This window comes from Heliangelus exortis, chromosome 2, assembly GCF_036169615.1.
Source record: "Heliangelus exortis chromosome 2, bHelExo1.hap1, whole genome shotgun sequence".
NCBI classification, from domain to species: Eukaryota; Metazoa; Chordata; class Aves; order Apodiformes; family Trochilidae; genus Heliangelus; species Heliangelus exortis.
In genome coordinates, this window is record NC_092423.1 from 12498633 (window position 1) to 12514973 (window position 16341).

General features: G+C 40.1%; 1 protein-coding gene across 3 annotated transcripts in view; it reads left to right on the top strand.

Moving 5' to 3' along the window:
- The first annotated feature begins 7291 nt into the window (after positions 1–7291).
- Positions 7292–16341, top strand: part of PFKP (phosphofructokinase, platelet) — a 40195-nt gene continuing 31145 nt past the window's right edge. For 2 of the 3 annotated variants that reach the window (XM_071734790.1, XM_071734792.1), the window contains exon 1: positions 7524–7742. In XM_071734790.1, coding sequence (XP_071590891.1) covers positions 7658–7742 — 85 coding nt within the window. In that variant the 5' untranslated portion in view covers positions 7524–7657. Of the gene's footprint in view, positions 7743–16341 lie in introns of all 3 variants that reach the window. The other variant, XM_071734791.1, reaches the window with a different exon arrangement.

Here is a 16341-nt window from a genome sequence, read left to right on the forward strand (position 1 = left end):
AATGTCTCCAGTGAGCTGCTGTTATTGCACCCGTTCTTTCAGAAGTTGTGGATTATTTTTGTGTGCATGTGTGTGTGGTCTTTTCTTCTCTTTTTTCCTTTCCTTTCTCCTGCTTTCTTTTCTTTTTTCTTTTCTTTTCTCTGCTAGAAGTAACCATTTAATACACAATATTAATATTTTAAAGGCAAGGTATTGTGTGAGGCATTCAGTCTCAGCAGCAAATAGAGGCATTCAACGTCAAAGAAACGCTGCCTTCATGGAAGGGACAGTATGAGCCCAAGGTAACCGACCATAAACACTAAACATGCTCCATCTTTATGTCTGATTACATCACCCTTCAATTTATCCACAACATACTGATTATTTTCACACAATGGTCCTAAAGGCATTACTGAAACGTATCATAAAAGGACTTTGTTCATCTGCATAAACAAAGATATAATTTTTTCTTTATTAGACTTCTAAGGAACTCCAATGAATTATAATGCATGTAGAGGAAAAAAAAATGTATATACCAGACAATAGATACATAATATTCTCTTAGCATTAGCATATATTCTCAAATACTACTCTTCATATAAATTGATGACATTATTAACTCTGTAAATAAAAGGAAAAACAATCTGTGTTATTTTTTTTCTCAGCTCTTTTCCACAGTTTAAATATGTTACTAAAATATGTTACAGCTGTGCCTGTCAAAGTATTTCTAAACTGTAGGTTTTGGTATATGCAGTTTGATTTTAGTTCAAGTTTGTTTGGGGGTTTTTTTGTGTGCTGCTGAATGTGAGACCATGCTTCTGGTGTCACTCTGAGCAGAGGAAATCAAAATTAAATATATCTCTGCTAACAACTTAAATTTCACAGACCAGAAGAAATTAAAATATATTATTAATTCCATTCGCAGGAAGAAAGCAGACCATATTGCATAAGGCAACCAAGAATGGCTTATTCTAAATGAAAATTACTCTGCTAGTCATTAAAGGCTATTTTTTAAATTCCACAACCAGAAACATTCTGTGTTTTTCATCATCAGTTATGATCTCAAATCAATGTCAAAAATATTCAAAGCAAGAATATAAAACTTGTACCAGTTAACTACTACACTAGTACTAACAATGGGAGTGAATAAATTCTCTTCAGCATTAAGAAGAAAGGAAGAAAAAGATGGGAAAGAAGCTGCAAGTTGTGAAAGCATAAAGGAGTAAAGGAAAATACATGGTAGAAAAATAAATTAAAGGAAAAAAAAGGGCTGGAATGAGGAGGAGAAAGAGATAGAGAGCAAGCACATGCTAGGAAATAAATACTGAGTGACCAAGAAACAGTACAAGTGAAAATAAAGATGTTTTCTGGAAGAAGCAATCTTTGCTGTTATATATTATCCACAATGCCATAACACAACAACAAAAAAATCAACAACAACAAAAAAACCCACCAAAAAACCAAAACCAAACAAACAAACAAAAAAAAAACCCCAAAAACCCAAAGATAAGGACTGCTACTTGAATTACTCAGACCAAATACATATCTTTATTGTTTTTCTTGTTACTTGTAATCTCTCTTGGAAACTGCTGACTGCTTACAGACAAGCATTAATGATCTCCCCACTACCTGCTTTACTACCAAACTTGCTTTTCTAGACAACTTCAAGGCACTGTGCTCCCCAGATAGTTTGGGGAGGAAACAGAGGCAGCTTGTACACTTTGGAATACCTGACATTTTGACCAGTTATGCTCTCCTCCATCTCACAGTCCCCCAAAATTAATGTTTCCATTAGGTCCAGGCATTTTGAACACTGAATCCTCTTCCATACCAACTGTAAGACACCACAGTAAATAAAAAGAGCAAGGGTCACAGAAGCTGCAATAAAAAGTCCAGACATATATCTTTCTATCTTTGTGAGCAATCTATCACTAATGGCTGCCTGAAGTGTTCACAACCATCTAGATTATTTTAAGCATTGCTGGAGCTTCCATTTCTGGGCAAGCCACAAAAGTACAAAAAAGATATGCATAACCGCTACTGTAAAGAGCTAAATCTATCCTCTTTGGGAAAAAAATCCCATAAGAAATATATATCAAATCCATAGCATATCCCTACTAATAAAACTACTACAAATACTATAATTTAATGGGTGCGTGTCAAGAGGATGAGGCCAATCTCTTTTTAGCCCCATAATAGGACAAGGAATAATGGGTTTAAAAGGAATACAAGAAGTTCCACCTCAGTAGCTTCTTTACTGTGAGGGTGACAGAGCACTGGAAAAGGCTGCCCAGAGGTTGTGGAGTCTCCTCTGACTTTCAAAACCCACCTGGATGCGTTCTTGTGTGGCCTGCCCTGGGGTATCCTTCTTTAACAGGGGGGTTGGACTTGATCTCTAAAGGTCCCTTCCAACTCCTACCATTCCATGATTTTACAATTTATGTAAAAAACATACAGTAAGTAAGAATTTAAGTATTTACAATGTAATGGAGATCAAGTTCACTTATTTAACTGTAATGTATTATAAAACATCTAAAGATTGCAAATCATAAACTACAGTTGCAATTAGCTTAATTTTACATAGACTAAAATTCTCCAGGATCATGGAATCTGCTGAATATTTGGGGTAACTACTGTATATGCAAATATTGGGGGCACCTACATTTTTAATTCATCAAATCAGTAACTGTGTAACTGCATTTATATTACCCTAATTATACAGTCATGTTAATTCCAGATTATAAAATTGAAGTCTTTGTAGAAGGCAACAACTATAGTGATGTTTATAGAACATCAGAGCTTACACTTAGGAACGAAGTTCCACTTACCAATCAAATAGAATTAGGTTAGATCATTATTAGTGGTACCATTTGTTGAAGTATAGTTAAAGGTAAATAATTTTAAGTTAAAAAAAAAAAAAAAAAAGTGCTTTTTTTTTGTTTGTTTTTATTTTCCACATAAAAATAATCCCTGAAGCCATAAAATAGAAGACGTTACTCTTTTCTTAAGCAACCCCAGTACACAAATCATACAAATTCTTCCTAGTTCTTCCAGGATTTTTTTCACTTGCATTTACTTGCATCAGTCTTGCTGAGGGAAAATGTCAGAGACTTCTTCAAGCCAAATTGTCCACTTGGCCCCAGTCCACATAAGCACTTAATTGATGTTTCTTGTATTCGTGCCTTTTTGGAAAAAAAGGACTAAGCATTTTTCCAACCAAACTCTGCTGAGGAATATGATATAAAAAAAAACCTTCAGAGAACTCCTCATTATCATCCACACTTTAAAAGATGCAAACTTCATGTAAAATTCTACTCTGCTCACCTTCTATAAAATATAGCCTAACAATTACAGCACTCCTGAGACCAGGAATGCCCAAGGTTATTGAAGCCTTCTTCCACAACCTGCCCTATCTGTCAGGAGAGTATTTTTCTGGATGAGGACACTACAATACTCCTGCTTAAGTTTTTACAAGGATTCACTAGTCCAGAATTACCATACAAAGGATAGTGCTACTTAATAATCAGGTAATTAGGGCACTTGTCTATCAGAAAGATGTTCTGCATTCTAGACAGTATGCTAAGGTTATTGTTCATATTTTCATACTAAGCACTGAAATAAACAAACATCCTTCACATCACATAAACAGTAAGAATTCTCTTCAATATCTTAAGATCATTTGTACTACTTAAGTGCAAGCTGCAAAAATACCACATTCTGAGAACACTATGATTATTCTATATGCTTTTAATGCAGACTATGAACAAGTATACATGGCCATTCCCATTTCCCAACCAAGCATAGATCTTTTGTGGCTTATAGTACAGCGAGCCTACAAATTATCCTCTGGCGCCAAATGATGGCTCACAATGGAAGTTTTCTAGGTGAGAAAGCAAGGTTTACATATTCTTCACCCCCAAACCAGGAGAAACAACTAAGTCAATTGTATGATTCATTAACTGCTTAATTAGCACAATGTTTCCTTTTAACGAAGTGTCTCAGGCAGGTTTTTTTTTGATTCTGAGTTTTTTAAACCTCTGAGCAATTATGTTACATGCATGACTAGCATGGCTCAATTATTTAAACCTAGGATATCTGACACAACACATCTTTCACAGTAGCACAAATCCTCTTTGATCTGCAGTATTCTTGGGTGGTGCTTAGCTCAGTCATGAATTTTCCTACACAATAAAACAAGAAAAATATACTTAGGAACTGCAAAGTGGACTCCAGGTCATGCCTAACCACAGAAAGATGCCTTTTTAGGGGTATAGAACTTTTTTTTTTTTTTCTTTTTCCAAGAATTAGGGGTAGAAAATTAGATGACCTAGAAATACTATGCTATAGTATTTGGTGGTGGCACTGAAGAGTGACTTTAGCAGCTGGCACCAGGAGGTATTAAAAACAATACCATATCATGAACCTGCTAAGCAAAAAATTTTTAAGAAAATTTATTATGTGTCATTTAAGAAGAGATATGTGAATTTACCATGGAAGAAATAACTATCAGGCCTAAAGATCAAATTGACACATTTTTCATATTGCTATTTCTAGAAAAATTTCCACTAAGATGTGGGGGCTTCAAATGTAGTAACAGCTGAACAATATTTCTTTGTCATTAGTTGAAATAAAAACATTCCCAGCCAAAATACTTTTACTATTTTTACTTATCTCATTTAAACTGATTCTATTTAGTATTATGGTAAGAGGACAATTAGAGTGCCTAATGTAGTGTGCAAATTATCTGCTGAGGTTTTATTCCAATATGCAGTTTCTTTATTACCATTCTCTGTGTATCTCAAAAGAGCCTATTAATTTAGCATCAGTATGATTTACACAGGTACCTAGCTGCATTGCATCTACATACCACAAGGTTAAATAAGACTTTCCTCCAACAATCTTTAATACTTAAGCCAAGAATTCACTCCTTTTACAACTGTAGGCAATTATATTGATGAAAGATATGTAAGTATATGAAGACAGCTTCAGGAACAAACAGTTCCACATTCTTTCCTCTCCTCCCACCTCTACTTCATTGACATGACACAGACAATTACAATTCCTTCCTGAGAGCTCTGCTAAGAACACTGAGTAGCTACAATATATGATGGAAACAGTGAAATCATAAGCAACTTCCTAGTTAGACAAAGGTGAAAAAAAAGTAATTTGTATGTTCATTATGTGCAATAAGGCAATTGGAGAAAGAGTACTTCCAGAAACTAATAGCTCCTAAACATCAAGGTGTAACTGGAAGCAAGAGAGGCAAGTCTGCTTCCTGGCAAAGTGAAGGGAATGCTTTAGCTACACTGAATAAAACAAATTAAGCCAGTTCTAGAGAATAGCTAAGTATCTGCACCAAACCAAACAGAACCAATGCAAAGCTTCCTCAAAATGTTCTCTGATGACAAATTATAATTGTTTCATGATCTTAAAAGTAGTCACAATAGATTATAGTAGCTGAAGACCTGATCTATTTTACAGGCTTTCAAGCTTCAAATCCCTCAAAGAGCTCAATTTAGCTTTTGCAGATCTATTCTCCAATAAACTAATGAGATTCAGATTTAAACCAGAACCCTTTGAAAAGAGTAGGACTTCATTGTGGTTTATATATTTCTGTAACAGAAGTTCACCTTTATTATAAACTGTGATTCAGAGCTCTCTTCGGGAAATCATTCAGTAAATTCCTTGTAGAATCACTATTGTTCAGGGTATGCAAACTATTCAGCAGTGTGTCTTTTCTGTTGTCTAACCACAATCTGGAGCTACCCACCAGGTAAAGATAACCTATTTGCAGATACAGTTTCTTCAAAGATTTATCTGAGTAATTTTGACTTAACTACTCAAATGACTACTTCTGGGTGTCTCTGTGTGAAAGCTGACAGGATGAGCATGTGCATTTTTATGATGTGTTAAGTCTAAGATGTGATGAAGTTGTTGAATAAAAACAATAATTACTACAACAAATAAAATTTAAGACTTGAGTCAGCATTTTGCTGCTCTTCCTGACTCTCCCTGACTTGCTTTAGTTTCAGGCAAGTAATTTAGCCCTGATTATGCAAATACTTTTACTTATGGCAATTACCACAAAGAACTATATATGGGATAATACAGCTTTTTTTTATTAAATGAACAAAATCCGGGTCTTAAGCTGCTTCTGTGATTACACACACCATTCCATTGAACTCCAAAGCAGTGTTAATAGTACAGAGAGTTCAAGAGAGCATTTCTCTACAGTACTAAGCACTCCCCAAGAAAATGCATCAGTGTTCAACCAGAGAACAAAAAAGAAGGCAGAAAGTCTGGGATTCCTACCTTAAGGATTCCCTCCCTCCTGCTGTTCCTTTAGATTCAACCTTCACCTCTAAGCCTTAAATACTTAAAAGAAGTCACCTCCTTTTCCTACGTGAACCCGAACAGCCCCTAGGGTTTGGGGATGCCACACAAGGGCAAGACATACCTAAGAAGGAATAAGAGAAGCAAAAAGGGAACGAACGGAGCTCTAGGCCTTTGGGTTTCCCTGCCCGATAAGGCAGACGTGGACACAAGCCCTGCCAGACGTCGGCAGAATTAACTCTCTTGGCTTATTTCTGTATCCACAGCGCCCGCTGAGCTCTTCGCTCACTGACGCCGTTCTGAGCAACAGCTGAGCGCCAGGCCAGGCCGAGCCGCCTCACCGGCAGCGGGCAGTCAGCAGCCGACACGCTGGAGACAGATTTCCCATTTCAGCCTTTAGCAGGGACGGGAGGTCCACGCCAGCCGCGCACCCCCCGGCCCCCTCCCAGACCTGCAGCAGGTCAGGACTGCAGGGCCGGACATAGGGCACACTCAAAGCCGCGGTGGAACGCACAGCCCAGCAACGCAGAACCCTGACGGCAGCCCCCGCAAGGCTCCGGCGGGAAGGGCTGCCCGGGGAACGCTCTTCCGCCGCTCCACATGCCCGGCGGGGGCAGGCGGCGTTACTCAGCCGCTACCGTGGAGGGGATGAGTTAGCTCTGCCCGACAGACCCCCTCCCCCTCCGCTGCCACCCTGCCAAGACGCCAGCCGCGCTCCCGCATCGCCCCCACCTCCGGCGCCGCTGGGGGAAGGGCGCCGCGGGGACTCCCTCTCCCCCTCCCGCCCCCACCTAGAGCCCCGCCCGCTCCGCCCGCCTCATGCCACCTCTACCCCTCCCCCCGCACGCTGCCTGCGAGCTGCCCTGCCCCGCACGCTGCAACGGCCGCCGCTCGAGGCCGCAGAGCGCTTTCTCATTGGCCGCGTGGCCCGCCCGTCAGCCGCCGCTCCCGCGGGGGCGTTGGAAGGCGGTTGCCGAGCCGCGGCGCCGGCGGTTGTCAGCGGGAGGAAACGGCGGCGGGCACGGCGGGGGTTTGGCTGCGATGTGAGAGCTGCAGCTGTCCTCCGCTCCTTTATCACTTTTTTTTTGTTTGTTTTTTTCTTTTTCTTTCCCCCCCCCCTCCGCCTCTCCTGCTTTTCGTTAGAGCCGCCCCTTCCCTTCTTTTATTGTTTTTTCTGTAGAAAGACACCTGTCTGTAAATACACGCCCAGACTGGGTTTCTTCGGGATCTTTTTCTGCAGAGGCTAAATACTCCACCCAGCGGAGCGTGCCCCTCTAATAACTGGGCAGAGCCCCGTGGCCAGGGGCTTCCTAAGCGACCTCGCTCGTCTCGCCCTCACAGCGCCATGGATCACCAGCCGAAGTTTTTCGAGAACCTCTCAGGCACCGGGAAGGCCATCGGGGTGCTGACCAGCGGCGGCGATGCCCAAGGTAGCTGCTAACGCCGTTCCCTTCGGGAGCAGGGGGAGGAGGCGGGGAGGGAGAGGCGGATGAAGGAAGAAGAGTGGGTGGGGGGGAGACTGCGACCACGATGGGGAATGGGGCAGCGGAAAGGAAGGGTGAGAGCCCCTCAGGGGGTGGTATGAGTGAGACAGGATGCAAAGGGCCTCAGGCAGGCAAGGCGCCCATGCGGGAGGCTAGGGAAGGAGCAGGTGGGAGTAGCAGTGCCTGGGAGGAGGGAGTAGGAAGCATGGGCTGGCTCTGGGCTGGCTGCAGAAAGCCTCACCGGCAGGGACACATTGAGAGTAGTGGAGGGAGAGAGCGGTTTGAGTGGGAGGCACGAGATTGCACGGTCCTTCGAGCTGTCTCGTACAACGACCGAATTTTTTTATTTTTATTTTTTTTATTATTATTATTTTCCTTGCGCGCGGCCTGAGTATCTGGGATGCATACACCCATCCTTCCTCTTCCCTCCCTTTCTCATCACGTTTCTTCTGAGCCTGCCTTGGAAGGGAAAGGGGTAGAAACGCCCCGATAACTTTTACCACCAAAATGTCTTCAGCCGTCGGGAGACGCTGGGTAGGGGAGTGAGGAGGGAGCGCGGGTGGCTGGTGTAAGAGGGGGAGGAGGTCGTGCTGCCTTGCACGGAGGGTGGGAGGCTGTCTGCGCTGCTTGGTCTCTGCCAGCCCTCGTTTCATCTGCTTTTCATTTCATCTTGGCACGAAGAACACGTTTGTGTTCTTACCCATGGTTTGGAAAGCTCACGTGGTAGTTCATTCTCTGGCCCCGTAGGAGTATGCTGGAAACGTGTTTCACCTCCTTAAAGCTCCGTAATGTAGGGGGAGTCCTAGCTACGGTACAGGGTGAACAAAAGACATATAAACATAAAGAACGAAGGGAAAGAAACTGGATTGTGATGTACTTAGTAAAGAACACGTCTTCCTACACTTTCGTTTCCCCTTTTCTAGAAGAAGATCTGCTCTTCTTTTGCAAGGAGAGCTGTTGAGTGATGTTTGACTTCTGTTCGTTCCGTTAATTTACGAATTTTTTTGTCTGGAGTGTCTTGAAAGTACTTCACTTAAAGAAGAAACGACACTCTTACCCGTGTTTTTGAAGAGAATAGAAGCAGAGGGTGGGGGGAAAGCCTCTCTTCTCCTTTTTGCGTGAGCTCAGTAGTGTAATGACCATTACAAGCCCTGCCCGCTTTCCTTGGGTGCGAGCGGCCACAGGCAGCCGCCTCTCCTCCCCTCCGGCTCCGGCTGCCCGGAGAGTCCATCAGGCGGCGGTTTGCGTGGACCGGTGTCTCACGCGTCCTCCCCACCCCCGGTGTGTACGTGCACCGCTGCGAGTCGCTGCAGATCCCGCCTCTTTGCGTCATCGGGGCTGCGAGAAGCATCCTCCCTTCTTACTTCCTTTCCTCCTTCCCTCTGAAGTAACGGGAAGCCCCCGGGTTTTCTTGGAACTATCTGAAACTCTAATTAGGGTGGACGGTATTTGGTACCAGTCGGGGCGGAAAACGTTGCCGTTCTGAAGAAAAAGCAAATTGATGCCCTTAAATGGCTTCCCTTTTGCCCCCCCCCGCCTCCGGTGGGGTTACACTCGTTCAAGTTTTATCCACACGATGCTAGCGGTGTCATTAGTTTCACTGCTAAATGATCCCAGGAGGGACTGTAAATCCAGGCACCTCTGTTTCAATGGTCTGGTCGTCAAATCGCCATTTTAATATTGAAGTGTGGCAGGGCATTGCCTCAAGCAGCAGCAGCGTGCTGAGCAGGATGCTGAGTCCTGCTACTTGCTTCCGCGTGGCTGGAGATTATATAATGCAGCAGCAGATGTACCTCTTTTTATAAAAGATTAATCTGCGCCAGCCACTATGTGAATTAAAGCATTTGAAGGACTTGCAGGATTCATCGTTGACTTTTAGACCCTTTTATCTGGCAGATTGCAACTGCAGCACATTTATATGGAGGGATAAAAAGTAACAGCCTGTGAAAGTTGCTGTCTGACCAGTGAGATTGTCACAAAGACCAAACAAAGTAAACTGGATGCTTTCCAAGCCATTTTGTAGGCAGTGTTGCTATCCTGGCTTGGAAGAACAAGAGGAAAAAATTCTTTAAGAACGTGATCATTTTAACTGGATCACACAATACAATTGAGGCTCATAACCCTTTCTGTCTCGGTAACAGTATCAGATGTGTAAAATATGGAACCTCACGTGTGCTTGTCTGCTATGTTGGGAGTTAAACAAGGGAAAGAATGAGTCATACCCTCTCAAGGTCACTTGCCCTCTGTAGGGTAAATGTGCACAAGAAAAGTAAAGTTGTGAAGCATAGGCAAAAAGAAGTATCCTGCTATTGCTGGACACCTGTTTGAAAATACCTGTTCAAGCAAATTGTAGATGATGCAAAATCACTAATTCACACCTCGAGTCCTGTGTCCAGTTCTGGGCCCCTCAGTTCAGGAAGGATATCGAGGTCCTGGAGCAGGTCCAAAGGAGGGCAACTAGGCTGGTGAAGGGACTCGAGCACAGATCCTATGAGGAGAGGCTGAGGGAGCTGGGGCTGTTCAGCCTGGAGAAGAGGAGGCTCAGAGGAGACCTCATCACTCTCTACAACTCCCTGAAAGGAGGGTGTAGCCAGGTGGGGGTTGGTCTCTTCCCAGGCAACTCTCAGCAAGACAAGAGGGCACGGTCTCAAGTTGTGCCGGGGGAGGTTTAGGCTGGACATTAGAAAGAATTTCTTTACTGAGAGGGTGATCAAGCATTGGAATGGGCTGCCCCGGGAAGTGGTGGATTCTCCGTCCCTGGAGATATTTAAAAAGAGCCTGGATGTGGCACTCAGTGCCATGGGCTGGTAACGCAGCGGTAGTGGATCAAGGGTTGGACTTGATGATCTCTGAGGTCCCTTCCAACCCAGCCAATTCTATGATTCTAATTCTGAAGTAGGAAAGAAGATTAAAAAGTTCCAGGCTCCTTTTTTGGGTTGGATTTTGGTTGGTTGTTTTGTTTTGTTTGTTTTTAATGCAAACTAAATTTGCATTAAAATTGAATTTTATGGAAATTGAGTGGAAAACAACAGCCATTAGTATTTCAGTAAAAATGTAATCCTATCCTTGATTTAAATTGGACTGTAAATCTTACCCTAGAACAAAATGTGCTTGAAATTATTTTTAATAAATAACAGCCTTTGCTGTTATTTTAATTTTTAATAAGTTAGAAGTAGCATTATATAAATTACACAATGGTTTGTATTTATAGGATGTGTTGTGTTTTAAATTACATCCCCCCTTTTGTGATATTTCCCTGTGAGGTCGCTGCTTTTTTGTTTTTGGTTGGTTGGTTTGTTTTTTTGGTTTTTTGTTGTTGTTGTTTTTTGGTTTTTTTTATTTGTTTTGGTTTTTTGTGTGTTTTTTGTTTGTTTTTGTTTTGTTTTTTCTTATTACCTGTGGAATACTGAATACTATAGAATGTGTATATGTCATGCTGGAACTATTATGATTTAGTCACTATATTTTAAACACAGCTATAGTATTTTGTTTGGTAGAGTTAAAGATTTTATCAGTAATTTATTTCACAGGAAAAATATTTGTATTCTGTGCACTTAAGGTACGTAGGTACTAAACTCACTTCAGCTAGCCAGCTCTTTAAGTCGTGAACTAAAGCAAGTGCTTTCCATCATAATCACAATTACCTTCAGAAGCAAAAGAAGTATAGGCAACTGATTCTCAAATTTTAAATATTAGTTCCGTTTCTGGACTATTTCTAAATTGTAGTTGTTGCAGCTCGGAAAGATGAACTAACAAATGAGTTTTAAGAAGCTCTTTCTTGATTTTGTGGAACTCTCTGGCTGTGGTCTGCTTCAGGGAGTGAAGTCTACTGCTTCATTTTACAGTGCTTACCAGTGGCTACCATGGATGATTTTGGCTACTGTAGGTCACGGTCGTATAACCTCCAATTAGACTGCTTCTTTGGTGACTTAACAGCAGGAGCAATGTCATCCAGAGGCTCCTGGTAGAAGGCAATTGTGTACTGTTGGGGAACGATGTATTTGTGGCTACTTTGAGCTGTTGCCCCATTTATTGGCTTGAGATTATTGTCTTTGGATGTGACCACATTTTTGAGATAAACTCTTAAGATTTAATGTTTTGGATTACATGGTAATGATTATATGGTCAGGAATATAGTGCATGACCACTGGAGTAAAGCTTTACATATGTGTATGTTTGAAACATTACAGGCTTCCCAACATCTCAACGCATATTTTAAAAAGTAGTGCAGATGTACAGCTCTGGTCTTGGTAATTTACAGTGGAAGAAGAAATTTTGCCTCTAAATAAATGAAAGAACTCCACTCTTAAATATTGAGCTTAGAAACACCTTAGTAAAACATTTATGGCCTCTTGGATTCCAGAGCTTTGGAATACTACAGACCATACCTGTGGAAGCAAAGATCTATGTATTTCCACTCTTGAAGCATTACAGGCTGCAGAAGAACATCGCGAGATATGTTTAATATAGTAGTGCAGATATACTGGTCTTGTCCTGGTGGCATGTAACAGAAAAAGAAATTTTGCCACTGAACAAATGAAATTAAACAAAACAAAAGATTGTGTGTGTGTGTGTGTGTGTGTGTGTGTGAAGACAACAAACCCAAACCAAAACCACCTATACTCCTTTTATGGTGTCCAAATTACAGAGGTTATTATTGTTAACGCTTATATAATCTGGAGATAGTCACAAGGAGTTTTTTAATTCTAGTCCCCACCCCAAAGACACCTGTTATTGTAAATAGTGTGTGTATAGAGGTATATAAAGTACATATATTTGTGTCCCACATATAAAATAATTATATTTATATATCAAATATAAAATTAAAAGATGTAATTAATAATGAATGACTGTATCTATATAAATGCATTTAATATTTTGGAGGGACTGCTTCTGTAATTAGTTGATTCTATGATTGCAACTAGTCTCATAAGGTGTTTTTTTTAATTTTGAAGAAGGAGATATATATGTAGTCTAGATGTTATGCTAGTTTATGTATTAGTGCACTAGAATGTTCTGATCTAATACAGTGTCACTGTTTTAAAAAATTGTCGCATTTTTTTCAGTTATCTAGAAATATTATTGTGATTATATGCATTAAAATCTGTTATATAACTAGAAGTACATGAAACAAAACTATGTAGTGTTCTTAATGATTTGTTCCATTGTTGTACTTGGCTGCTGCTTCTCGTCTTTCCTATTGATGATTACAGGCTCTTACATCGTTATGGCTATATCCGTTTACATACTTGAATGACGTGTTTCTTCTGTTGATGATGTTTAGACATTTTCCTTAGTTTCTGTGTTTTGCTATGTAGTCTTTTAAGTCTGAATCTTTATTCAGGGTAGCACTTAAGCATATATGCTAAGGTATTAAACGTGCATTAAAGCAAATGTTTATCTTTTTAATTGGTATTTAAGTATTTCTTGATGCTTGTCCAAGATGTATAGTTTTGATTTTTGTATGGTTATTTCAAGGCCTGTCTAGATGAGCAAAGTGAGAAAAACATGTCTTAAACACAAATCAGTATTTTAATTTTACTGAAACCCCTCTGTTCTAGTGATGCAAATGCATGTGGAACAGGATGCAGGCACTGGACAGAAATACTCTTTTTGGGGAAAGGGAGTGCCTTTAAAGTAATTTAAAGGTTTATGCAGTACTGGCTGTAACTCTGCTATGAAAATTATTGCTTTCAAAAACAATAGAGTGAACAGTATGAAGGACAGTAAATTATCAACTCTTAAATTTATGTAAAGCCGTGTAAGTAGTTGCAGATTACTTAACCTTTGCTGAGTGCAAAAAGAGCAAAGTAAAGCTTTTCTACTGTCAAAGGCTTTAGTGCAAAAGCGAGTAGAAATTTTGAAAGAGTTGAAATAATTCTCACATTATAAAAATACTGTTTTTACTCATGGCTTTGTTTTGAAGCTGCTATTCTAATTATGTATGTTTATCAGCCTACATTTACTATTCAGAACTAAATCCCTGGTTAACCCAGTAAACCTTTTTTTCAGTAATAGGCATATAATCACATTTCATAGTTATTGTGGTAATTTGTAAGTACTACTCTAAGACTCCACAAATAATCAAATGCAGCCGTATTTTTTAAGACAAGTTCTACAGTGACTTTATGATATTGTCTTGAAAATATATCTTGACTACTTGAATCACTGTAAGCAGTGTATTCAGATTTAGATAGCCAACATGTAAAAGAATAGAGCTTCAGAGTTTTAACTGTATTTTGTATATATGAAATTGTAACATCCTTCAAGTCCTCAGCCTTTCTGAAATGCAAGGTACTTCATTAGGAGCTTACCAATAAACACCCAAGTCCTTTTTCAGTATATAAAGAGATAAAATATATATTTCCAAATAAAAATAAAATATATGTTTCCTAATTTTTTAAAGTTACAGTGGTGGTACTGAGAAGAGGATTTCTGGCCATAATTGGAGGAGGGGGGGGGGGGGGGCAGGGGGCAGGGGCAGTTTTCGAGCTTTTGCCCTGCCTTGCAGCAGATAAATTATGAAATTTACCAACTTTTTATGTAAGACATACTGAAGCTGGAAAGTATTTATTAAGAAAGCATGTGGCTGTATTATGAATATATTAACAGAGAAATACATGGTTTGACATTTTAAGTAAATTTTACTCTGTTTAATGAGAAGTATGAATGTTAAGCCAAATCAACATTTGTAGGCTAGTTTATCCATAACAAAGGGATGGTAGGTCTGGAGAATTTGTAATAGGAGCAAAGTTACTGACATACAGACACTTTTACTTTGTTCTAATTAGATACTTGGAATACAGAGACTATTGATGAATGAGACACCAGGGTCTTTATAACTGAACATATGTTAGGTACCTGAAACAGTCTTAGTATTTCTTCTCAGGTGACAAAGTGGAAGCCTACCAGTGGGAGGTTCTTAAAATCAGTTCTGAGAAGTCATCATGCACTGAGGATTAACTTTTTCAATTGAAAAAAAGCCTTTTTAATGAGCCTTTTAGCCTCATTTCTAGTGTTCTGCAGCCAAATGGGTAATATAAAAATTTGTTCCTTAAAAAAATAATTCCCCTCCACAAACAAGTCTAAATGATCCACAAACAACTCCAAACGAATAATGCCAACATCCCCCTCCCCCAAAGATCCCAAGCTACCCAAAAGCCCCGCCTATGAACCACCAACGAAATTCCCCTTATTCTCATACATGTTGAGCATTAATAGTAGCCATTCTATTCTGTCAGCTCTGATGACAGGAGTAGCTTGTGCTAATCATAGAATCAGAGAATGTCTAGGGGATGGAGAATGTTAGAGGAAAATGGCAGTTCCGTGAAGATCTGTCAGTTTTATAAAGTTAGTAGTCTTTATTTCTACTTTGTGTGTGAGGGGGTTAACTTCCTGTTATTTTTACTGAGGTCATAACTGTGGTCTATGTAGTAGATCTGTTTTAATCGGAGGCTTAGCACACCAACTTTACTTTGAAAAGAGCTGGTGAGTTGAGACTATGCTTTTCTTTGGCATCACCCAGTTCATTGTCCAAAGCCTTGCTTTTAGCTGCCTTGGCATTTGAGGACATTTTCCACCACTGCAACAAGGCTAACTCTGTCTGAGAATTCTTGCTTTTGTTTCCTAATACATACTTGATGTGAAAAAAATGTTACTCGTGATTTTCATCTATATGAATAATAAACAACTTCTGATTTTGACAGACACATTGGGCACTTTCAGGGACTTTCTGGTCTGTTCCTTAACAATGTTTGCAAAAAATTTAATTTTAATCTTTATTCAGTCAGATAAACTTTTGTAACTCACAATTTTTTCTCATTATGGTGGATATTGGAGGAATATATCTATGGCTTAGTGTGTTTCGGGTTCATATATCTAGTTAATCTAGTTACATCTCCAGGTAGGAGAGGAACACTTCACATCTATGTGGAATAGTAGAGCTGACCTATTACTTTGATATTTTAATATTAATTACATCAAATAAATTTATCAGAATTGGGGATAGTATTTTAGATTGTGGGGTTTCTGGCATTCCTTTTCACCTGTTATGCTGAGGCTGTTTCATTCAAAGCTACATACTTCCATGTGCTTTTTGCATAATCTTTTATGTCTTAAGTGTTATGGACGCAATTAGTTTATTATTTTTTGAAATTTACTGAATAATGAGCAAAGGCGTAAGGCAACACAGCATTGGAAGGTATGGGTTATAGCAGAAATTGATTTGACCCATGGAAGGGGACCAATGGAATTTAGACTTGCTCAGGAGATAAGGTGTTTGACCATTGGACTTAAATGGAAGATTTTACATTAGTATAATTTGTCACATGTGAGCAGAGAGTTCCAATGTGAGTCTGCAATTCCAGGAAGCCAAGTGGTGTTCAGGGACTTTTCTGTCACATGGTTTCATGCAGCATTTCTTTTGTTAATTTACTGCTACTTCTATCTTCCTGACCCTGTCAGGAGCTTTGGCTGTGCCAAAGTATACTGTCTATACATCTGTGTTACTTTGTAAAGCTCAGCAAATAGCACAGTTACAATATAA